This window comes from Mastomys coucha, unplaced genomic scaffold (genome assembly GCF_008632895.1).
Source record: "Mastomys coucha isolate ucsf_1 unplaced genomic scaffold, UCSF_Mcou_1 pScaffold15, whole genome shotgun sequence".
Lineage (NCBI taxonomy): Eukaryota > Metazoa > Chordata > Mammalia > Rodentia > Muridae > Mastomys > Mastomys coucha.
The window spans coordinates 71,538,826-71,562,320 of NW_022196897.1; the positions used below are offsets into that span (position 1 = coordinate 71,538,826).

The 23,495-nt window shown below is 49.9% G+C and overlaps 3 protein-coding genes and 1 long non-coding RNA gene across 10 annotated transcripts in view; 2 read left to right on the top strand and 2 right to left on the bottom strand.

Annotated features, from left to right (window-relative positions):
* Nucleotides 1–2,357, bottom strand: part of P2rx3 (purinergic receptor P2X 3) — a 39,412-nt gene extending 37,055 nt beyond the window's left edge. The window contains exon 1 of one of the 2 annotated variants that reach the window (XM_031370872.1): nt 175–2,357. In XM_031370872.1, coding sequence (XP_031226732.1) covers nt 175–293 — 119 coding nt within the window. In that variant the 5' untranslated portion in view covers nt 294–2,357. The other variant, XM_031370873.1, reaches the window with a different exon arrangement.
* On the top strand, nt 2,220–12,539 carry Ssrp1 (structure specific recognition protein 1). 2 transcript variants are annotated; one of them, XM_031370870.1, is made up of 17 exons: nt 2,220–2,421; nt 2,897–3,068; nt 3,490–3,675; nt 5,005–5,110; nt 5,366–5,556; nt 5,660–5,890; nt 6,022–6,125; nt 6,211–6,339; nt 6,580–6,801; nt 7,643–7,715; nt 8,104–8,242; nt 8,368–8,413; nt 9,695–9,824; nt 10,759–10,929; nt 11,057–11,145; nt 11,663–11,849; nt 12,038–12,539. In XM_031370870.1, exons 2-17 carry the CDS (start codon nt 3,015–3,017, stop codon nt 12,107–12,109), a joined length of 2,130 nt encoding a protein of 709 aa, XP_031226730.1. In that variant the 5' UTR covers nt 2,220–2,421; nt 2,897–3,014; the 3' UTR covers nt 12,110–12,539. The 2 variants fall into 2 exon arrangements, with proteins under 2 accessions (XP_031226730.1, XP_031226731.1); XM_031370871.1 differs by lacking the exon at nt 2,220–2,421 and adding an exon at nt 2,556–2,781.
* On the bottom strand, nt 11,328–13,522 carry LOC116090410. 2 transcript variants are annotated; one of them, XR_004118675.1, is made up of 2 exons: nt 13,073–13,522; nt 11,328–12,696 (listed from the first exon to the last, which is right to left on the bottom strand). It is a non-coding gene; the product is annotated as an uncharacterized LOC116090410 (long non-coding RNA). The 2 variants fall into 2 exon arrangements; XR_004118674.1 differs by having other exon boundaries at nt 13,069–13,522.
* Tnks1bp1 (tankyrase 1 binding protein 1) overlaps nt 13,450–23,495 on the top strand; it is a 24,820-nt gene continuing 14,774 nt past the window's right edge. Inside the window, exons 1-4 of one of the 4 annotated variants that reach the window (XM_031370866.1) lie at nt 13,450–13,561; nt 16,306–16,418; nt 17,376–18,006; nt 19,596–19,665. In XM_031370866.1, coding sequence (XP_031226726.1) covers nt 16,325–16,418; nt 17,376–18,006; nt 19,596–19,665 — 795 coding nt within the window. In that variant the 5' untranslated portion in view covers nt 13,450–13,561; nt 16,306–16,324. Of the gene's footprint in view, nt 13,562–13,852; nt 14,485–15,894; nt 16,008–16,305; nt 16,419–17,375; nt 18,007–19,595; nt 19,666–23,495 lie in introns of those variants that run through there. The other 3 variants (XM_031370869.1, XM_031370868.1, XM_031370867.1) reach the window with 3 other exon arrangements.

Consider the following 23,495-nt stretch of genomic DNA (forward strand, 5'->3'; position numbering starts at 1 on the left):
CTGAGGACGGACGGGTCTGGTTGGGAGTGGCAGAAGCCAATCCTGAGGACATAGCTCCCACAAATCAAAGTGTTTCGCAGAGAAGGTCTAGAAGCTGCAGAGCAGTCTTGGGAGAGGGAGGGAAGGACATCAGGTAGCCCTTCTGTCCCAGGATCTGAAGGGCCATGGACTCACCCCACAAAGTAGGAGATGATCAGCAGCTGGACGGCTCGGTTGATGATCCCAATGGTCCAGCTTTTCACAACCACCGACTTGGTAGTCTCGTAGGTGAAGAAGTCTGATATACAGTTCATACTGAGAAAGTGCCCACAGCCACTGAGAAGGGCTGTGGATGCAGCCCCAGGAGAGGAAAGACCTCAGGACTGGGAGACAAAGATCAAGAGCTGGAGTGGGCTGCTTAGTGGGGCTTGAGGAGAAGAGCCAGTCCCTGTAAGCCAGGCAACTGTAGCTCAGTGCCTAGTCTCTTCTCTTGACACTCTGGAAGCCAACAGTCCAGGGCCAGGGCGGCGGACCACCTTTTTATTCGTCTTCACTCCACTCCCCTGTGATGTCACAGCAGGGGTGGGGTCTCCCATCCTGGGCTCCAGACTGCCTGAGATGCAGCTGGCTAGGGCCCTCTGGGACTTATGTTTCATCTGCACTCTGTCTACTGTTTCTATTCTGTTCTCTTACACTGCATCTCTATGCCAGCTCACCAGCTGCTTCGTATTCTCCAAAGCCCCTGGTAACTGCCCATTCTTGAGTTAGCTCATCTGCCTGAGCCACTTTGAGTGTCTGTCGATTTCTATCTAATAGCACAGATAGGGAGAAAGGGTTCTTGACAGTTCTGTGTCCCCTGGGAGGAAGAGTCACGCATTTCTTATCATCTCCTCCTCTCTGCCCTCCAGAATTTTATTATGTTGTCTAGCTGGTCTCAAACTTGTTATGTTGCTATGATTCAAATCCACAATCCTCTTGCCTCAGTCTCTTAAGTGTTACGATTACAGGTTTGTAGTACTGCAAAGTGGAAAGTCTCTTATTTCTAACTCTAGTTGGCAACAGTGGTCGAAACTCTTTCAGTTGTATAGGAATTACTGAACTCTCTTTTTTAAAACCTGAAGTTATTCAAACCTTTTATTAAGGTATGTGCTCCTAAAATGTTGGGCTATTTTAACCATCTTCAACAGTTTTGTCAGATCCTAGAAATGGGTTGCATCAACAAATAGGTTTTCATTACATTACATGTCTTAAGCCCAGTTTGACTTAGCTAAATAGTGCTAGCAATAGCAGTTGTTAAAGCCACAAGTACTGAATGGCAAAACGCATTTTTATCTACATCATATCCCAGGACTGAGTTAGCAAGTCAGTGCACTGATTTCCAGGGAGAACGGTGGGTTTATATTGTCTTTATTATGTAGGACATATTCTAGCAATCACTCTAAACCCTGGACACTCATGATTATGATAAAAGGTATTCTAGCAATCACTCTAAACCCTGGACACTCATGATTATGATAAAAGGCTGATGTTAAAGAGTCTGAGCTCTAGGTTCGAGCTTTGATGCCGATGTACTGACACCCTGGACAAATCTTTTGTGGTCTCATTTTTCTCGTCTGTAAAATGAGGAAGGGCGAGATAAAGTCAAGCATCTCTCTCAGACCTGGCTTCAGATTTTGCAAGATGCACTCTGGTGCTATGTGAGGCCATCCAGGCTTCTGCCAACTCAGGCTGATGTGATTTCAAGTAAGTTCTAGCTCAAAGGTAAATCTGACACCACCACTTGAACTTAATGCAGCCATCGGCTAGGCTCTTCCCGAGAACCCACAAATTAGGGATATGGATGGGATGGTGTTGGAGGTGGAAGGCGAACTCATTTCAGAAAGGATCTGATCTACTTGCCAGGGTACAGCTGGGAAGTAAGCACCATCACCGACATCCGCATTCCCTTTGCAGCTAGTGGGGGCGTCATTTCTGGCCACAGCTCTGTGATATCCTTGTTCAACAGACTCCTTCCCGGATTACTTCGCAGGAGGGAGGGACATGCATGATTCCAACAAACCTACAAACCTGAAAGCCTAATAAGACCGCATAATTTCCCTTCGGAAACTAGTCTTTGAAGAGTAGGCCTGCAACTTTCTAAAGAGCCTTCCCGTTTTCCAGTCAAAAATTCAGACGCGTGGGACTCCACGGCAAGACCCTCGCTTTAGCCGACCAAGGGTATAGACGCTCTAGGCGACGGTCCTGTTGGTCGGCCCGGATCTTGCCTCTCTAGCCAGGTCTTCCTCTCTATGGTTTATGAGCGACTTCCGGTGGCGGGACGCGGGACCGCGCACGCGGGAAAAGGTTCCCCGGCATCCCCTCCCCCGCATCCCTATCCCCTCCCCTGCGTCCCCCTGTGCCCACCGCCCTCACTGTGCCGTCGCGAGGCCGCAGCTCTTAGAGGTGGGTGGTCGCGATCCCCGGGCCCCGGGTGTGCATGGGCCCCGCTCCCCCGCTGGACGATCGGAATGGATCGATCCGCGTTCAAATTCGCGGGCAGTGGGCGAATCCATTTTAAAAGGAGGGGGAGAAACGTAGATTCAGGGGGCCTTGGGGTGGTGGGATCGCAGCGATTAGGACGCTACCCTCTGGGCGGAGTTGAGGTGCGCTCTCTGAGCGGGTCCCAGATTCCGCTGATTGTCGCCGTGCCTGTCGGTGGAACGAACCGAGAGGGTGTCGGGTTGGGGTGTAAGCAAGCGCCACGATAGGCCTGGTTCTGCACCTAGGGTCCTGGGCCTTGGCCTCACGAGCGCTGCAGAGCCGGTCAGTAAGATCCCCAGGTAGTAGAGAACTTGAGACATTCCAGGCAGAGCTACTCATGAGTGAGCGGAGTAAGGTGGCGTCGTTTCTTGCTTATCAGTCTCCTTCCCGAATCCAGATTCCCACCCTGCTGAACATCAACACACCTAACCAGGAATTGGGGCCCGGTATCCAGAGAAGGGTTCGTTTTCTTTGGTGCAGCCTAGGGCTGTGTGCTCAGGCCACCACGGGAGAACATGGCAGAGACATTGGAGTTCAACGACATCTTCCAGGAGGTGAAAGGGTCCATGGTGAGAATGGCTTGGGCTTTTAAGAAAGGCAGAGAGGGGAAAGAGTTGGCATCTTTTAACCAAAACCTTAACTCTGACTCCTCCTTTGGAAACAGTGTATCAGTGTGTCTCCCAAGCAAAAACATCAGCAAAATCTCAGGAGTTATATGATGTTGAGTTTGAAGAGATTGCATGTATAGTTCTATCCTAAATCATGGTGTTAAAAAACCAGGAAACTGGGGCCCCTACAGGGTTTCTGATGCCAGAGCCAAACTTGCAGTCTAGACTTTAATGTCTCTTGTGTCTTTTAACTTGATTTCACCACTACTTGTTGCTTTTTCTATTGATACTCTGGCCATCCTGCATCATCATATGGGTGAGGGGTTGACAGGGCCTGCTACACACTATTCCTGTTCTGATTTGGGGTCTGTATTTTGGGCAGAATGATGGGAGGCTTCGATTGAGCCGTCAGGGTATCATCTTTAAGAACAGCAAGACAGGCAAAGTGGACAACATCCAGGCTGGGGAGTTGACGGAAGGCATCTGGCGTCGGGTAGCGTTAGGCCATGGGCTTAAACTGCTCACAAAGAATGGGCATGTCTACAAGTACGATGGCTTCCGCGAATCCGTGAGTGATCTTTTTCTGTGACCCGCTCTCTTTGTAACTGCCTTGTCTTGTTTATTTTTAATCTTCTAGAGACAGTTGGGGTTCCTCTGATAATCATGTCACTGCTCATTTGGGTTCCTCGAAGGAGGGCTGTTGAAGACTAATGAACAAAAAAACCCAGTGTTCTGTATTCAGTAGCCGTGTCTTGTGCCTAGACACCAGGAGGTTTTCTACCATCTTAATTTAGATCATGGTTTCCACTTGCTCCCTCTGTCCTGGTTCAGAATCTTAGTTTGTTACTCTAGGATTTTGCTTTTTCATTTTGAGCTGCTTCTGAGTTACTTGGTTTTAATATTCACTTGCATCAAAAGATCATCTACACAAAGTTTAGAAACTCAGTAAGATGAGACACATATCTGGGAATTTAAGTTTCTTTACTACTCTTAGCCAGAGGCCCAGAAACAAAAAGGTTTTTGTTGTTATTGTTAAAAATTATTTTCAGGGGATGAAGAGATGGCTCTGTGGTTAAGAGCACTGACTGTTCTTCCAGAGGTCCCAAGTTCAATTCCCAACATCCATATAGTGACTCACAACCATCTGTAATGGGGTCTGATGCCGTCTTCTGGTGTGTCTAAAGACAGCTTTGGTATACTCATATATATAAAATAAATAAATCTCCTTTTTTTTTTTTTGAGACAGGGTTTCTCTGTGTAGCCCTGGCTCTCCTGGAACTCACTCTGTAGACCAGGCTGGCCTCAAACTCAGAGATCTGCCTGCCTCTACCTCCCAAGTGCTGGGATTAAAGATGTGTGCCACCACTACCTGGCATAAATGAATCTTTAGAAAAAATATTTTCAGTCATTAAAAATTATTTATTTTACATGTATGAGGTTTTGCTAGCATGTATACCTGTTTACCATGTGCATGCCTGGTGCCCACAAAGCTCAGAGGAGGGCATTGGATCAACTGGAACTAGAGTTACAGACAGTTGTGAACCACTGTGGGGTGCTGAGAATGACTCCAAAAGCTTCTCGCAAGAAGAAGTACTCTTAACCACTGGGCCATCAGGTCTCTAGCACTTAACAGGTTTTATGCATAAAGGTTAAGAGAAGGAAAGAGGCTTGGAAGAAGGACGTCCCGGGAGTAGGGCAGAGGGCATCTGGGTTCTAGAAACAGTCTCCACTAACAAAGTAAAATGTTTTTAGACAGTCTCAGAGTTGGTGTACTCAGGTAGTTGTGGTTTCTGAGGAGGATACATTGGTGAGCTGAGCTAGAGAATCTCAGGACCTTTAAGTTGTGTTAAGACTCAGAGTTTTACCTGGGCCTGCATTTTCTCCGTTTGATTTACAGGAGTTTGAGAAACTCTCTGACTTCTTCAAAACTCACTATCGCCTTGAGCTAATGGAGAAGGATCTGTGTGTGAAGGGCTGGAACTGGGGGACAGTGAAGTTTGGTGGTGAGTGAGGAAGATTAAGGTTTGGGGAGAAGGTGGGGTGAAGAAGGCCCTCAGACGGTTCTAATTTCAGTTTGTGTGTTTAGCATGGATTTACTCAGTATGTATGGTCCATCAGGCACTCACAGTGCCTGGTTTTGGTACAGTGTGAACAAAGTTCCTCTAGTGGTCTGACCCCGAGGGCCTCAGGACTAGTGGGAATGCTTCTGCAGACTCTCAGGAAGGAGTTTGCGATTTGACAAGCTCTTTTCCTTACAGGACAGCTGCTTTCTTTTGACATTGGTGATCAGCCAGTCTTTGAGATACCCCTAAGCAATGTGTCCCAGTGTACGACAGGCAAGAATGAGGTGACCCTGGAATTCCACCAGAATGATGATGCTGAAGTATCTCTCATGGAGGTGCGCTTCTATGTCCCTCCCACGCAGGAAGATGGTGTGGACCCTGTGGAGGTGAGGCTTCTTCATGTTGGACTGGTGGGTGTTACTGAATAGACTTTGGTTGGCTGGCCTAGGAGCAGAGGCCAGCTGTTTGAATACCCCTATGTGTTCGCAGGCCTTTGCCCAGAATGTTCTGTCAAAGGCAGATGTGATCCAGGCCACTGGAGACGCCATCTGCATCTTCCGGGAGCTGCAGTGTTTGACGCCTCGTGGTCGATATGATATCCGGATCTACCCTACCTTTCTCCACCTGCATGGCAAGACCTTTGACTACAAGATCCCCTATACGACAGTTCTCCGTCTCTTCCTGCTACCACACAAGGATCAGAGACAGATGTTCTTTGTGGTGAGCAAAGCGTCCATAGGGTGCCTGTTCTTTTGCCTAAGTCCTTAGTAGATTAAGTTTATGATGTCTAGAGGTCCATATTGTTCAGTCACCTGGGGTTCAACACAGCCGTGTCCACTTGTCCTTTTCAGATCAGCCTGGATCCCCCCATCAAGCAGGGCCAAACTCGTTACCACTTCCTGATCCTCCTCTTCTCCAAGGATGAGGACATCTCCTTGACTCTCAACATGAATGAGTGAGTTCTCACTGGACTTCCCTTCTTGCTACTGCTTATGCAGGAGGCGGGCCTCCCGTTGGACTTCATCTTGCTTTGTTTGTAGGGAAGAAGTAGAAAAACGCTTTGAGGGGCGCCTCACCAAGAACATGTCAGGATCTCTCTATGAGATGGTCAGCCGGGTCATGAAAGCACTTGTAAACCGTAAAATCACAGTCCCAGGCAATTTCCAAGGGTAAGAATATGGGCTGAGGTCCTGACCTGCTGAGGATGGGGATGAGGTGGGAACTGTTGCCTCAGTAAAGAAGCCTTCCCTGTGTTGGATACGCTCTAGTAGAAGCCTGAGTGTACTTGTGATAGTCAACACTTTTGTCAAAGCACCCTCGTGGGAGTGACTTCTGAGAGCCTGACACTAGATGTGCCCTTGGGCTCTGCTGTGGTTGGTGCTGACAAGTCTCCCTGCATCCTCCATCAGGCACTCAGGGGCCCAGTGTATTACCTGCTCCTATAAGGCCAGCTCAGGACTCCTGTACCCATTGGAGCGGGGCTTCATCTATGTGCACAAGCCCCCCGTGCACATCCGCTTCGATGAAATCTCTTTTGTCAACTTTGCCCGTGGCACCACGACCACCCGTTCCTTCGACTTTGAGATTGAGACCAAGCAAGGCACTCAGTATACCTTCAGCAGCATTGAGAGGTAAGCACGTCCTCCTGTTACCTCCTGGCTGTCCTGATCCTAATCCCACATCTACTGGGAAGCCCAGCCTGGCCTGCTTCTTTCTGACTGTTCTAGCTGAATTGAAGTTTTCATTCAGCTTCTTCGAGATCTGGTCCTTTAAGTACTCAGACTCTGGAAATGTATCTGTCACTTTTTTCTGTCCTTAGAAAGTATGTTATTTATTTATTTATTTATTTGGGGGGGAGAGAGATAGGGTTTCTCTGGGTAGCCCTGGCTGTCCTGGAACTCACTCTGTAGACCAGGCTGGCCTCGAACTAAGAAATCCACCTGCCTCTGCCTCCCAAGTGCTGGGGTTAAAGGCGTGCACCACCACTGCTGGGCTTTATTTTTTTTATTTTATTTTCTTTATAATATGAAAGCTGTGTGTGGTTCGAGCCTGTTCTTCTCCATTTTCCCCAGGGTGGGAATATTATCTCTTTCTTGGAATGAGGAACACAGAAGCTAATGCTTATTGAGTACTCAGCTGTGGGCTAAACATTTTACAAAATCTCCTTGTTTAACCCTCATAACAATCCTGTAAAGGGTGAAATGCAGACCAGTAGAAAGATGAGACTCTCCCTCCCTACAGTGCCCTGCTCTGTGCCTGGCTGGGAGTCACCAGCCACTAGCCATCCTTCTGCTGGCCCTTTCTGTCCCAGAACTCTTCAGGGCTATATCTAACCTACTGATGTCCTGTGTAGTGTAGTCACGAGTTCTAATCCCATCCCCAGCCTGACAGTATCAGAGCATCGTTTAGTTTCCCTGAGTTGGTCCCAACCATTTGTTAATGCTGTTTGTCCCCACCCCCACCCACCCACAGGGAGGAGTACGGAAAGCTGTTTGATTTTGTCAATGCAAAAAAGCTCAACATCAAGAACAGAGGACTGAAAGAGGTATCTGTGGGAAGGATGTGCCTCTCTCCTGTTCTTTCTGTAGAGGAGAAAGGAGCAGAGACTTGGTGGCTTCTTTTTCACTCTTTCTTCTCTTCTTACCCTTATAGAAAAAAGAGGTGCGTGTGGCTCCTTCCCCTTCCTGAGCAGGTTCTCTCTGCATGGCCTTAGATCAGTCTATGCAGCCTCTTAGGAGCCCCTTTTGGGCCAGGAAAGGGAGGGGCTTGGATTAACTCCTGTCTAGTAGGCCCTGCATGTTGGCTGTGTGACATTCCCGCTCACGGTCTCCTGGCAGCTGCTGTTGTGATTTCACAGGCGTGGGGAAATGCTTTGAGTGCTCACAAGTGCTGGCTTGAGCATGGTGGCTCACATGCATTTCTTCCCTTGCTAGGGCATAAACCCGGGTTATGACGACTATGCTGACTCTGATGAAGATCAGCATGATGCCTATTTGGAGAGGATGAAGGAGGAGGGCAAGATCCGGGAGGAGAATGCCAATGACAGCAGTGACGACTCAGGAGAAGAGACCGGTGGGCTAGCCTCTCTGCTGGGGCCTGGGCTCTCAGGCTCTACCCTGTGGCCTAGGCTGGGTGTGTGGCTTAGGGGTGGCACTTCCACTGGAGTGGAAGTTGATGCCATCTATGTTCTTTCTCAGATGAGTCCTTCAATCCTGGTGAAGAAGAAGAAGATGTGGCAGAGGAGTGAGTTTTGATTGGACCTCACAGGGATAAGATTATGGCCTATAAACTTAAGGGTGTCTGAATAGTTCTTATGTTAGTTAGCTAGTGGTCCAAGATGGAAAAATAGCCCCAATGAAGTGATACACAAATGCATTTGTGAAGGTGTCAAGGAATTTATTAGTGCACATCGTGCTTTGAAACTAGAGAAATGGAAAGAGAATGGGAATGAATAAGTTAGTGCTTATATATGCTAGGAGTCCTCACTGGCAACTGGCAGCAGTACACTTGTGCTTCTGATAGTCACTTAACACTCTGGTTGTCCTTGTAAGAAAGTGGCCCAAACTGCCTCTACAGGGTTGTGGGGTTTTTTTGTTTTGTTTCTTAAGTTTTTGTAACTAGAGAGCATAGGGATATAGTTGACTTTAGGCACTACTGGATCTGGGTGCTCAGGAGTTGTAGGGAAACTATCTTTTTCTGTTTTTATTCTTAGAAAGAATGGTCCATGCCCCTCAGAGTGCTAGGCAGGCTTAACACCAGAAGCACTTCCTGGTGAACAGGAAAGTGAATAGTGTGGTCTCCGGTCAGCTGCCCTTCCTGAACTTGAGATCATACATGCATGCATACATACAGTGGGCCAGAACCACCCCTAAGCCCTGCAGTTGGAATGAGTTCTCTCCTTGCAAAAGACTGAGACTGTTGATCCAGAAAGATTGGGGAACAAAATCAAAACCAAATTGTGACTAGCCTTCAGATGCCCACTGATTTTGCCCAGGAAGCTTAATGCACAGATGCTTATGAAGTGCTTTGGAAACCTTTCAGCACTGGGTGGGTGTCAGCAGCTGCTCAGAGGAGATGCGCTCATTAGACAGAACACTCAGACATAGGGACTGGCTTCAGTTGAAGCTGGCTTTCCTCCCTTTTAGGGCTGTCTCTATCAGAAAAGATTGTAGTGTAAACTAAGGTGATGGCCACCTGGAATGGTGAAGTAGACTTGGTGTCCTACCATCAGGAGGCAGTGTTGTACAGTACTGGAGGGTGGAAGTAGAGTAGACCCTTGCCTTAGAGCAGAAGAGCCCACTGAAACATTTTCACTGATGGATTCAACAAATAACCTTTTGCGGTGGCTGCTTTGAGAAGGGATGTTGAAGCCATCTTAGTGAAGGGCAGGAAGCTGGGGTGGCAGATGGTAGTGGAAGCCATCCTTGGGACTTACTCCCTTGGCTCTTTCTGGGCAGATGTCTAGATTCCCTTCTACCTCTGTATCTTGCCTTCCTTTCCTGAGTCTAAGCCTCATTCTGGCAGGTTTGACAGCAATGCCTCTGCCAGCTCTTCCAGCAATGAGGGTGACAGTGACCGTGAAGAGAAGAAGCGGAAACAGCTCAAAAGGGCCAAGATGGCCAAGGATCGAAAGAGCCGCAAGAAGTCTTCAGAGGTATTGGGAGGAAGAGTGTGTGTTTCCGTTTTCTGTCTCCTTTCTCCTGTTCACTACAGTAGATGCTGTTGATCATTCTGCTTTTTGTAGGCTGGTTGTGAGTTTAGTAGGGATTTTCTTAAGTTTTTCTTTTTGGTCCTGGGATACTTTGTTTCTTGAGGATCTGGGATGGGTTTTTGATGTTGTTTATTTTTTTATTTTTTGTTCATTTAACTAATTTATTTTTGACAATTTTACACATATATTTAGTGCACTATGATTTTTTCCCCCCTTCCCCCTCCCTCAGCTCCATAATTGTTACCTCTTTTACTTCTTTCTTTTCTGGTGAGTTTAATAAGAATTGCTTGTGTAATGGTTAAGCATGGGAAGAGGGATAGTTGCTGGAGCGTAAGTAACTTACCAGTGGCTACACCACTGATGAAAGTGATTCATGTTTCCTAGCACCCGTTAACTGCGTGTAGCTCCTTTGGAGGGAGTAAGCCCTCACGGATGCCTTTCCCATCTCTGGTAGAATATCAGTGGGCAACTACCCTTAGCTGTTGGGTGCTCGCAGCCACGTGGCCATGCTGTATCTGGGCGTTGTTTTATAGCACTCCTCACCTTTCTCTGGCCCTTGCCTGCTACCTGCTTCCTTCTTAGCCTAGTTTCCTTGGCCTTGGTGTTATAGATGCTCTGTTTAGGACTGAGCCCTCAGTTGTCAGTGTCAGCACATGACCACATGTAAGTCTCTGAATCTGAATTAGGAGATACCCTGCCTCTGCCCTAGGGGATCTCTTTGAAGAGAAAAAAGTTGTCGCCTGTGGCTTAGGGCTGTTGCCTGTGTAGCCTAAATCTATTTAGTTCTTCCTACATCACCTTCCCAAATAGTTTCTTTGGGGAAGCTTGGGGTAACTGTGGGATGTGGATGGCTGGTGGCATTTGGTTTCTTACATAGGTAAAGAAGGGTAAAGATCCAAATGCGCCGAAGAGGCCTATGTCTGCGTACATGTTGTGGCTTAATGCAAGCCGTGAGAAGATCAAGTCAGATCACCCTGGCATCAGTATCACAGATCTTTCCAAGAAGGCAGGTGAAATCTGGAAGGGAATGTCCAAAGAGAAGAAAGAGGTGAGTAGCAGTGGGAAGGAGGGGGAGCAAGAAGGGCTTTGTAGGGATGCAGGGTGTGGCACTCCTGAACAACTGTAGGTACAGATTTACTTGCATCAGTCTCAAGGAGTACTTGTGCTTGTGGCAGGAGTGGGACCGCAAGGCTGAGGATGCTAGGAGGGAATATGAGAAAGCCATGAAAGAGTATGAAGGAGGAAGAGGGGACTCGTCTAAAAGGTGAGTGTTGGGAACAAAACGGCTAATAACTGCTAAAAGCAGATTGTGTTTTCCAGGTCAGAATAGAGAATTAGTGTACACGTTTTTGACAGCAGTTTGAGTAGTGCTTCTTAAATCCCTGAGTGCCATTGCAAAGAGTGGGTGATGCATTCAGGTTGGGGAATAAATATGGCCCATTTTCCTAGATCAGTTTTATTTGAAGTAATAGGATACTTCAGAAAAATGTATTTTTGTGAAACCTAATACAAAGTCCACCTGAGCTTTTAAATAAAACAAAAATGCCCGGTAAGTTTTGCATATGAGTTGCTTTAGGCTGTGACCCTGGTTCTTCTGGGGTGCTCATGTATGATTCTGTCCTTCGGTGCACTTTGGGCTGACAGCTGACATTACATTTGCCATGGTGAGAGTAGTGTGGGCAGTACTGGGGAAAGTCCTCATTAAAGCTAGGAGAAACGTGGCCCATGTAACAATACAGAGAGCCTAACGACCTGGCTTCTCTTCCATGTTCCTAATGTAGGGACAAGTCTAAGAAGAAAAAGAAAGTAAAAGCAAAGATGGAGAAAAAATCCACTCCTTCCCGGGGCTCGTCATCCAAGTCTTCATCCAGGCCGTTGAGTGACAGCTTCAAGAGCAAAGAGTTTGTGTCCAGCGACGAGAGCTCTTCCGGCGAGAACAAGAGCAAGAAGAAGAGAAGGCGGAGTGAGGTGCGGCAGGAATGTGGGGGTCTGAGGGTGGGTAAGGTCCAGTTGTGGTTGGTCTGAGAGTAATGAGTTAGAGTGGACAGGTGGACTTCTGAGCTTTTGGTGTACAGGAATTGTAGGAAGAGCTAGGCATTAGGAAGCCTTCTCCACTGCCACTCGACACATTTACCTAAGAGAACTCTGCTTTTCAGGACTCTGAAGAAGAGGAACTAGCCAGTACTCCTCCAAGCTCAGAGGACTCTGCCTCAGGATCTGATGAGTAAAGGAAGGAAAGCTTGCCCTTGCCCCGTCACATCTCCAGGCTCCCTACTCGTTTTGGTACCAGTTTCTCACGTAGTCCTTGGATTCTGTGCCATCTGAGTAACTGCTCTTGGTGGCTCCCACTTCCGTGAGGTTTTGAGGGAAGCACCTAACCTCTGCTGCTTTGCAAGGAAGGCTCCTTTCAATCTGGAGAGAGACTGGGTAGGAGTGTATTATCTTCTACTTCAGTGCATTGAAGGATCCAAGTCCTCAACCTACTTTCCTACCTTCTGACTGTATGTAGTAAAGCTGCTTCCTGCCCTGTTCAAGTTGCTGCAGCAGGGGTCATGCGAAGTCAAGCCTGTAGCTCCTAATAGGGGCCTATTTCTACTTTGATTTTGTATTTCTGGTCTGTGAAAACAATTTAATAAAGGGAACTGACTTTGGAAACGATGTCCTTTTGTCTCCTTTCCCACTTTGCATGTGTTGTTTACCTTTCTCGACTGGGCAGGGCCCTCCTACCCAGCTGGGAAGCAAGTCTCCAGGTACATCGTGTCCTTCCCAGCCGGATAAGCATTGGTTTTCATCCTTGTCTGTGGAACTGTGCCATCTGAGAATCAAGAAATGAGTGCTGATCTGATTAGGAAGCCTCTCATAGTTGCACTCCGCTCCATTAGCCAACGGAGGGGGGCAGCGGCAGCTCTGAGCTCCTGTTTTAATCACCTTATGAGTCAAGGGTCTTACGAGGCTTGAGATAATAGAATGAGGATCGACTTTCTAGTGTAGAGAGTGGAAACCTGAGTCAGGAGGTTTGGGGAAAATGAGTTGTGTATGTTTGTGAAGTTAAGTGTGAGAAGTTTCTGGCAAGGGAGGGCTACAAAACTTTTGTGTTTGGTAACTGTATCTAAAAGATCTTAAAGGAGACATAACAGGAGGGAAAAAACTACCCCACTAGTCACAGTGGTTCTCAATCTAAATTTACCCACGTGGGGTGGCCTCTTCGTTTGACGCTCTCAGAAGACTCAGGTGTAACAGGAAGACTCTTCAGTCCGCCAACGGTTCTCTTCGTGCAGCCGGCGCTCTATGGTGCTGTAATCAGTGTAGGCTTGGGGAAAAGCTGTCCAGGGCGGTTTCCTCTCTAGGCAGTCATCTCGGTGGCGCTGGGGTAAAATTGCGTCAGTTTCGCCTAAATCTGAATCAGGACCGGCCCCTCATTTACAAGGTCATGAATAATTATGTGGGATCTGTGCTGGTTTGCATACGGTGCGCTGGACTCTGCTTCAGCGTCGTTTTCCTACTCCCTGTCTCCTGCATGAATATTCATGAGCAACTCGGGGGCGTGACTCTGGGCGGGGCAAGGGGAGGGGCCCCGGGGCTTGCACTGACTCGGTCCCGCGGTGACGGTGGCGGCGGCGGTAGCAGCGGTCACTGGCGTCGGGGTGCCTCGCTGAGTGGAGACGGTCCCGGGGGAGCGCGTGAGTGCGCGGCAGCCGGAGGGGGCGGGGTCTGGGGATGGGGGCGGGGAAGGACATGGAAAGAACCCGGCGCCTAGCAGCCGGGACCTCAGATTGGGGCGGCAGCGGTGGGAGGGGGTCACCAGGAAAGTTTGCGAGGGCCTGGGGCGCTGGGGACGCTCGGGCGCTGCGGAGCTGGCGCGTGTGTGCGGGGGTGGAAGGCGTCCGTGCAGTGAGCCAGAAGAAAGCGGGGAGAGGCGAGGGTGGGGCGGGGCCGGGGGCGGGCGGAGCTGCTCGGGGGACCCCCTCCTTGCCCTCGCCGGCCCCCTTCCCTGGCTCCCACGGCACGCCCCCATCCACCCTAGGCCGCCCCCACCGAGTCCCCGTCGCCAGTCCTCGGTCTGTTCCTCGCGGGCTGCTTGGCATCTCGCGCAGTCTTCGGCTGCTGCCGCCCCCTCCTTCTCCACCCTCGTCTGCTCCTCCTCTTCGGCTAGCCGCTCGGTGTCCGTAAGCTCCCCACGGAGGCCCTCCGAACAGCCCCTTGCCCTGGGCTGTTCCGTCTTCCTGTTGGCCCCCCTCTTCAAACACTTATCCCTCCTGACCGCACTAGCTGAACATCTAGCGGGAGACCTTTAGGGACGACCCTGCTTGCTCTCAGGCCCTTCTGAGTGCCTGTCCAGGGCTGGGGCTACTTAGCTCCTTTTCATTCTTTGGGGGCCGCCTCTACTCCCACGGCTGCCTGGCTTCCTTAGACCACTAAGGGCGGGGAGTTCTTGAGGTACTGCAATTCTGCATCTTATAGCCATGGCCTTGGTTACCTGGGGCTCCTGGCTGGGGCCTGCCTACCGTAGCCACCTCCCCTGTTGGGGACTCGGAGCCTGTTTTCGTCTCTGCAGCTCCTTATAACCTCAGAGGTGTCCATCAAGCCCCCATCTCAACCCCAGGTGAGAGGGTTTTTCCGTTCTGGACTAGTTTTTCTCCATTTCTAACCACTCACATCATATCCCTTGTAATAATGTTCAAGGACAAGCAAGCAAGCTTGTATATATTTTTAATTTTATTTTATTTTTCTGTCATCTCTTCACCCTCATGCGTTATTCACCCACACACAAGGGAAACAGCCCGTGGTAGTTGGCTGATCAGTCGATCGACATTGCCGGAGTTACTGTCTGTACCTTCTTTTTAAATAAGCTAGGACGGGGTCAAGGGGATGGGGATGCCTTTTGCAAAGGCTGGGCACCACAGGTCTTTTAGAATTGAGAACCGTCTTCTCAGACCAGCTGGAGTGGGAGGGGAACTTTGAGGTTGCAAACCTAGTGAGGGTTGGAGAGGGTTGGGTTGCCCTCCAGGGCTCTGTGCATTCCTTGTGTTTGGCACTTCTCCCTTGCTCTTGAACCAGAGGAGCCCGTGCTCTCTAGTCACCATTAGAGCCCGAGGGGGTCTTGTGAATGGGAGGGTGCTTCAGCAGCCAGGGTGGGAACCGAGGGGGTGGAATGCCTGAAGAGTTTGAGATGGGGGACATGAGGTGGGGTCTAGAAATGCAGCCTAGGTAAGGGGGAAGGTAGGTAGAGGTGGTTTCCAAGGGTGTTAGCTCACTGGAGACACTGAATGGAGTCACATTAATAATGGCCAACTGTTACTTACCACTTCCAGACTTGGTATTTTGCATGCATTGTTTGGCTTGAAACTCATTTAATACTCTTAAATTTTTAGCTGTGTGCCTTACACTAGTCGCACAGCTCCGAAGTGATAGACCCATTTAGTTGTTAAATCTTACAATATCAGATCCAGAGGCTCCCGGCACAGGCTACTACCAATGTGGCTGTCATCTGGTTTAATTTCTTCTGACCCCTCAAAACTCCTTCAGGATGCACACACATTCCCATTTCACAGGCTTTGCAGGTCCCTCCCTGACTATCCTGGAAGGGGGAACCCCAGGGAGTTTTCCTCTCAGTTAAACCCCCCACCCCCGTGCAATCAAGCCCAGTCCGTCCTCCCTGCCCATCCTGGGCCGGCTCCTCCTTCCCCTTGGCTAGGCCCTGGAAATCCAGTGGGAGGCCATTGCTATGGTAACAGGACTAGGCCCTGGCTTTACCTCATCAAATTCCAAGCTGAAGCCAAAACGATTGAGAAATTAAAGGGAAAAAAATGTATTCCAGATGCTTACTTTTTATTTCTTATTTCCCTGTGTTTGGATGAGAAAGCTCATGAGCTCTGAAGGGGGGGCAGGGATGTGGAAGGAGAATGGGGGGGGGGGTTAGGGAGCCACTCCCAGCCATAAAGGGAGGGAGGAGAATGGGAAGAGGGGGGCCGGCTGTGGGGCGGAGCCCCAGGTTGGGGAGGAGCGGGTTTTTCCCGTCTCCCATGAGGTGATTCCAGAGACTTGAGAGTTTCTGGCCTTCTTGCTCTGCTCAGAGTAGACACCTCTAGTTGGGCTCCCTGACCCAAGAGGGTTGCCTCAGGAATTGTAAGTAGGGTATGGCAGGAGGGAGCTTGGGGGTGGTGTGGGTGGAGGTGGCTCCCTCATGTGCTAGATCATTGAGGTTCAGAGCCAAGAGTTGGAGAGTTGTGTCAAGAGTTGAGGATGTGGCTGTGGGAACCTTCCCGGCCTCCTCCTGGAGTTCTCTCTTCCTGTCCCGCACTGCCTGGGTTAGAAATAGACTTCCTTGGCTAAGCCTGTTGCCTCTCCCGGCTCTTTTCCTTCTCCTGCTCTCCCTCTCCCGGGTCTTCAGCCACCCCAGCTCACACTGCTTCCCATTTCTCAGGCAGGGTGTGCCGTATGTGATGAAAGGATCCACTCTCAGGGAAAGCACAGCCATGGCTTCCCCACTGCCCCAGGATATGGAGGAGGAGCTGGTGCCTGTTGGCTCCGAGCCAGGTACCAATGGGTGATGGGTGTAGGGTGGGGCTGGGGCCGGGAGGAGGGCCGGGAGCGTAGAGGCTGCACCCCTATTCTGTCCCAGCAGGTAGCTCAGTGACAGTTGAGGTGAGAGGCAGCGAGACTGAAATAAGTGCTGAAGGGCCTTGGTGCCTGGTGGCAGTGAGGTAGATCTCCAGCCGGTGTGGAAGCAGAGCCTTTGAGAAAAGTCCAGGGAGTCTTTGAGAAGGAGAAACCGAGTGCCCTTCTTCCTCCCTGTCTAGACTTTTTTAAATGCTTAGCTGAATGAGTGGGTGATACAAGATTCTATTATAAAAGGTTGTGGCCGTGAGTAATTCCCAAGGTCTTTTATTTGGCATTACAATGCCTTATATAGAAGGTAGATTTCTGCCCTTGTTTTTGTTTTTTTTTTTTTTCTTCTTCTTCCTTCCTGTGGCAGATTTACTTCTGTTTGACTTAGGTCAATAGAAAGTTTGCATTCCTGATAAGGAACTGGATGGCAGAGGTGGCAAGAGGAAGGGCAGCAGGGAGACGAAAGGAGCTCAGCTAGGATCAAAACCTCACTATGGAAGTGTGGCATTAAGGAAATAGGGCTAAGCCGGGTGCCCAGGCTGACCGTATGGTGGGGCCAGGCACATGGATATGCTTAGTTGCTCAATTCATTCATGTGATAGGAACCTTTGTTAGGAGCAAAATAGGATGCTAGAGGAATAAGGTGCCAAAGCACTGTAGCTTTGAAGAAGGGGACTGGCAGATGTTGTAGGAGTTTGGAGAAGGTAGGCTATATAATGGGATGTGAGGAAACAAGGAAGGTTTCATGAAACAGGCAGTACTGACGTGCACCCAGAATGGTGGGTTCCGAAGCTGGAGTGTGGAAGATTTGGTGCAGCTGGAGTCACAAGAATTTATGTTTCATGGTTCTTGTGACAGTTCCTAATGAATCCTTTCTCCTGGAAGGTGACCCACGAGCCAAGCCCCCTGTCAAACCCAAGCCCCGGGGCTTGCCTGGCAAGCCAGCTTTGCCTGCCAAACCCAGCCTTCTGGTGCCTGTTGGGCCTCGTCCTCCTCGGGGTCCCCTGGCTGAGCTGCCTTCTGCCCGGAAGATGAACATGCTGGCAGGACCTCAGCCCTATGGTGTCAGCAAGCGTCCACTCCCATTTACACCAAGGCCTACAGCTGAGGCAGCTGCTGGAGGAGAAGTTACCCAAGAGTCTGGGAAAGAGGATGCTGGAAAAGAAGACTTACCCCCTTTAACCCCCCCAGCTCGGTGCGCTGCCCTGGGAGGTGTGCGGAAGGCCCCTGCCCCCTTCCGTCCCTCCTCTGAGCGGTTTGCAGCCTGTACAGTAGAAGAAATTTTGGCCAAGATGGAGCAGCCTCGGAAAGAGATCCCAGCCAGCCCTGACCGCCTCTGGGGCTCCCGCCTCACTTTTAACCATGATGGAAGCTCTCGATATGGCCCCAGGACCTATGGTGCCTCCTGCCCCAGAGAGGAGGATAATAAGTTCCCTGCCAAAGGACAGTCCCAGGAGGGGACAGCAGAGATTCCTACAGAGTGCCAGGAAGAGCATAGCAAGACTCCGGAGGAGAGGTAAGGGCTAAGAGTTTGTAGAGTTCCTCGAAGTCTTTAAGGGGCTATGGAGCAAGCGGGCTCCAGTTTGGGTTATCATCTTTACTGTCAGGTTACTTACATTGAATACCGGTGAACCCGGTAAGGCTAAGTCCCAGAGCACCTCTGTAGCAAATGGTGGTGTTTCTGCTGTGTGTGTGTGTGTCTGTGTGTGTGTGTGTGAGTGAGTGTGCGCGCGCATGCGTGTTCATGTGCAGTGTCAGGAATTGATCCCAGGACCTTGTTCTTTATCATTGAGCTACATCTCCAGCCCACTATAGTTAGTTCTCTTTACAAACTTGATACATGTTATGCTAGAGAGTCATACTGTTCAGCAGGCTAGTTTGCAGTCCATTGAGTACATATTCGTGTTCTTTGGAGGAAGGGACAAGGCTGCAGAGTGACTTCCTGGAGTCTCTCAATCTAAATCCAGATGTGTATGATTCTAAAACCTGTGATCTTAACTGCTAGGTCTCATGTGTATGTTGGAATCTGTAGAGTACGGGGCTTCAGCTAACTTCTGCATAGAGATTTCTTCTATTTGGAGACATTTTCAGATGCACTTCTTACCCATGGCCAGCCTCCATGAAAGGGAAGGCTGGCTGGGAGGCGTTCCTTGAGTTAGTGGACACAAGGCCTGGAGGGACAGATTTGACCACCTAAGGCTTTTCAGGGCACCAGCCTGAAGAATGCAGAGTTAGGCCCAGTGGTTGTCTTCTCTCTCCCACTGTGGAGGCCAGGCCTGTTGTGGTCTGGGCTAAGCTGGAACTGAAGGGCCTGCCCCGCCCCACCCTGCCCTGCCCTGCCCTACCCTACCCTACCCTACCCTACCTCACCCCACCCTCCAGCCTGCCCTTTTCTCACTGGAAACACCTGGTGGTTGTGCTGCACCCCCCAGGACCAGAGCCACTGGGAGGCAGTCTTGCTTCCCAGCCTGGATGCCTCTCTCCATCTACGAAGGGTTCAGTCTTGGAAAATCACCCCCAGTCCCCAGTCCTTGAGGAACTATCAGCAAGGCTGCTGGGACCAGTTGCATTCTGGCCAGAGAAGAACTTTAATCCCTCAGGGACTAGGAGAGGAAGACGCTATCTCCTTGGGAACCTCTGAGAGACCTCTGTCACACATGATGCAGTTCTATAAGAGAGGGGGGAATTTAACCCTGTGTGTGCAGGAAGGGAGTAGGGTGTTATGTCCTGGGCATTTGTTCTGTGGGCGCAATGTAGCTTCCCTAGCCCTAGAGCTTCCGGACCAACTTCAGGAATAAGACCTGAGGTGTTTAATCTTTGGGTGTTGTTAACATTGCTTGGGAGGGATCACTCCCCCCACCCCCTTTCTGTTTTGCGACAGACTTCAGCATTCTTTTTATTTTGTTTTGTTTTTTTGAGACAAGGTTTCTCAGTGCAGAGCCATGACTGCCCTGGACCTCGCTGTGTAGACCAGGCTCAAACTCACAGAAACCGGGTTACCCCTGCTCCCCAGTACTGGGATTAAAGGCACATGCAACTACACCCCACCGCCCCATGAGCTTGACTTTCAACTTCTTTACCTCCCTCTGTCTCTCTTCCTCTCAGGAACCTCACTTCCAGCCTGGCAATGAACGGGGACCTGGCTAAACTGGCTAGCTCTGAACCACCTACCGAGGTGAGTTGTCTTCATGTTGTGAGTGTAGCTGCGTAGAGTGGAGTTGGGGATCTCATCTGGGATCACCTCATATTCTCTCAGAGTTTAGATGGGGGAAACTGTGGCCCATGGACTCACCCGGGGACCCGCTGCCAAGACTCAGATTTTCTTTTTTAAACTCCCAGGCCAGTGTGCCTGGTCGTTTAAGGTAGCTAAGTATGGTTGGTCATGATGATTAGGAGCAGTACTTAGGATACTTCTAGCATTGACCAAGCCCCTACTGTGTGCTGTGGGCATGTCCTAGGGGTATTAGACAATTTAATCCTTTTGGTAACTCTAGCTAGTAGGCTTTGTAGGCCTCTTTTGAGAATGCCAGGACTCAGGCTAAGGAACTCTCTTGGCCTGAGGCAGGACCTGAAGTATCTGACTCTCTAATTCTCCGTGGCAATGCCCGGGTTCAGAAAGGGGAAAGTCTGGGCTTCCTGTTCATTCCCTCTTCTTATGAAGCCTAATTTTCTGGGCAAACTATGTCAAAAATGGCCCTTGTTTGGAGAGCCATTGTCAGCTAGAGGCTGCCCCAAGTGCCCTGGAGTAGAGATGTGAGCCTATATATGTGTGTGCTATGCATTGGAACACCAGAGAACAAAATACGCATTGCGCCTGCTGTAAGGACCTCCCCTTCTGAAGGCAGGCAGGCAGATACTAAGATAGACATCCTGTAAACTGGCAGATACACAAGGTGTTGCGGGGAGAACTGGGAAGGTCATGTGCTGGGTGAGAGATAGTGGGAAGTCCTCACTATGTAGGTCAGGTAGCGAGTGGTGTGGTGCCTGAGGAATAGCAGAGGACTCAACATGTGCCGAGGCAAAGAAGCCAAGAGCTCTGGAGTGCATCGAGAGGAGGACTAGGTGGTAGTGAGGACCAAGAGGCAATAGTACCAGCTGCTACAGTGGCTTCGAGGCCTCTAAGGACTTTGGCTTGAGCAAGGAGAAGATGCCATTGAGCAGTTTGAGAAGTTACTGAAGTGGCATCTGATGGCTTAAGTCGTAAGGAGACATGTTGCTTCCCAGGTTAAGAAGAGGTTGCAGGAGGGAAGTCAGAATGGCAGCAAGGGTCAAGGAGATTGTTAGCTGGATCCAGGTGACTTGACGGATGATAATGGCATGGACTACAGAGGTGTCCGTTAGGAAGTGGTGGGATTAGGATTGAATCTGTCGGTGATAAAGAGGGAACATTCATAGTCTCTCCTGAGGAGGAAGGGAGAGAGCATGCAGAATCTAGGGATCCCCCAAGGCATTTGGCCCTAGCAACCGGAATGGTGAGGTTCCCACTTACTAAGAGGGGGACCTTTAAAGGCAAAGCATAGCTGGGAGACATATGAGGAGTTTGCTCTTGAGTCTGCTGACTTCATGATGCACTTTCGACATCCAAATGGGAATGTCAGTTGGATGATTGGATAGAATATAGCATTTAGGGGGAAGTGCGTGTGTCGGAAGGGAAGTCTTCAGATGTTGTCAGTGTAGCGACGGTGGCTGAGACTGACTCAGGTCACCAAGGGAGTAGGTGGTATACTGGAGGGAAGAGGCCCAAAGTATAGCAATGGAGACAGGGAGAACAACCCTAGAGCCTGGTCATGCAAAGAGTGTGCCACTGCCGGAGTGTGCCAGCAGCTGCCAGTACCCAGGTTGGGTTGCCTCCTCTGGTTAGCATCAACTGGCTTCAGCTCCAGGAAGGTCCTCTGTGACCTTGGCAAGTAGTTAGGTGGAAGGCGGGAGGGAGAAAGCCTGTGTGGAGTGAGTCTAGGAGAGGTGGGGCAAGAGGAACGGTGTGTATCGAAGGTAACCAATACTTTTAGGGAAGCCAGAGAGATGTGAGGGCCAGAGTGGGCTCTCTTGCTCTCTCCCCCCCCCTCTGTCTGTCTGTCTGTCTGTCTGTCTGTCTGTCTGTCTCTCTCTCTCTCTCTCTCTGTCTCTCTCTCTCTCTCCTGTTTTCTGTTAGACAGGAAAGTAGAGCAACTGGTGCGCTGTGGGAGGGATCTGGTAGGGAGGGAAAAGTCAGTGATGCAGGAGAGAGAAGGGGGTTGGCCTTAGCCTAGAGCAAGGACAGTGCCTGGTCATAGAAAAGAACCAAGCCCCTTAGGCTTCCACGGCTCCTGGTGGTGGATAGGAAAGGTGCAGAGTGTTGGCTTTCTCTTCTGTTCTCAGAGGACCAGAAGCAAGGCCGTTAGCTGAGAGAGGATGGGAAGGAGGTGGTCAGAGGTTTGAGGGGAGACTTGTAAATACTGTGGGGTGAATGGAATGGGAATGGGGATGGAGTAGTGGTGGGTTGGTGTGGGGTAGGATGCAGTAGTTTGGTGAGCATGCTTGAACCAGTTTGTAGGTGAGGGATGAATCTGAAGGAAGACCAAGTGTCATTACTGTGTGTTTTTCTCCAGCCACGTAGCTGCCCGGGTTCTCGTGTGGGCAGACAGCTGCGTATAAACATCTTAATACAGTATGATGAACAGAGAGAGGCATCGAGGGTTGTGTTGTGTGAAAGGCAACTGTTGATGGTGGTAAGGGAGAGTTGAGGGCTAGGAGGGGAGACAGAGCTGTGGGGAGGAAGTAGGGTTTCTGACCCTCGCTTCCCAAAGGGATTGAGGCATGAGAGAGCTGGGAACATAAAAGGAATGAACAGGACAAATAGGAAATGGGCTGGGCTGGTGGCCGACTTGAAGCTGAGACTGGGAAAGTAGTAATGAGAGTTATTGGGAAGGGCTGGGGCTAAATGTGTGACCTCAGAAGAATGCAGGGAACGGAACGGGAGGATGCTAGAGAGTTGACCGCTCCTGGAACCACTGTGAATTGTAGAGGTGACACTGGGAGGCTTTCGGTGACCCAGGGACTACTCTCTTTAAAGAATAAGTGGCTTTCAGGAGACTGACGGTGACGGGGCATTAATGAGGCAGTTTAAAGGCACAAGTGTGAGAAATAGATTGTTGCAGAGGAGATGGGAGGTTGGTGTTAGGGGCTGAAGAAGAAATAGATCCAGCAGGTGATGACAGAGCAGTGGAGGCAGTGGCTAGGAGTCATGACCTTGAGTGGTGGGGCTTCAGAAGTTGGGCAAGTATCAGTATTCATTTAAATTAAGCGAATTCACTAAATGTGTTTGGGGGAAAGCAGAGTGGACCAGTGCAGGAGAGCCAGGGGCCTGGCGCCTCCTTCCTTTCCTTGATGTCATCTCCTCTCTCTGTTCCCAGTAACCATAGCAGATTTTTCTTTTTCTTTTATACCAGGGGGGCCCATATGCACCAATCTTATTTAATCCTTATCTAAGTCTGAGGTAGACATTGGTATCAGCCAGAGAGTACAGGTGGGAACCCGAGACCCCAAGAGACCCCGTGGAAATGCACCTTACAGGAGGCAGTACAAGGATTACTAGGAGCCATGTGCCTTTCACGACCCCTCTTATTCTTTGCTTGAATCCACAGCCTCTGTGCTTCCTTGAGTAGTAGTGAGACCTGTGCTCAGTGCAGAGGATGGAGATCCATCCATTCCTCCACTTGATGAGCCTAGGAGATGCTCTGGGCTTGGAATGAACTTGTAGTTTTCTGGGACAAGCCCTTTCCCCTCTATTCATGCACACAGTTGGCACTTCCCCTTCTTCTATTATAAAGCATGGGTTGCTTGCCGAGAACTGTAGCCTCTTGAAGGAGATCCTTAGGTGATCCTTGGGGTTTGAGCCACTGAAACAGCGAGAAGGTTTCCAAGTGACTAGAACGTGACACTTTTTCTGGGCCGATGACCTGGTAGAGGAGCTTTGCTTGAGTTCACATTCTGAGCCTCTCCCTGTGTGAGCATGGACCCAGCTGA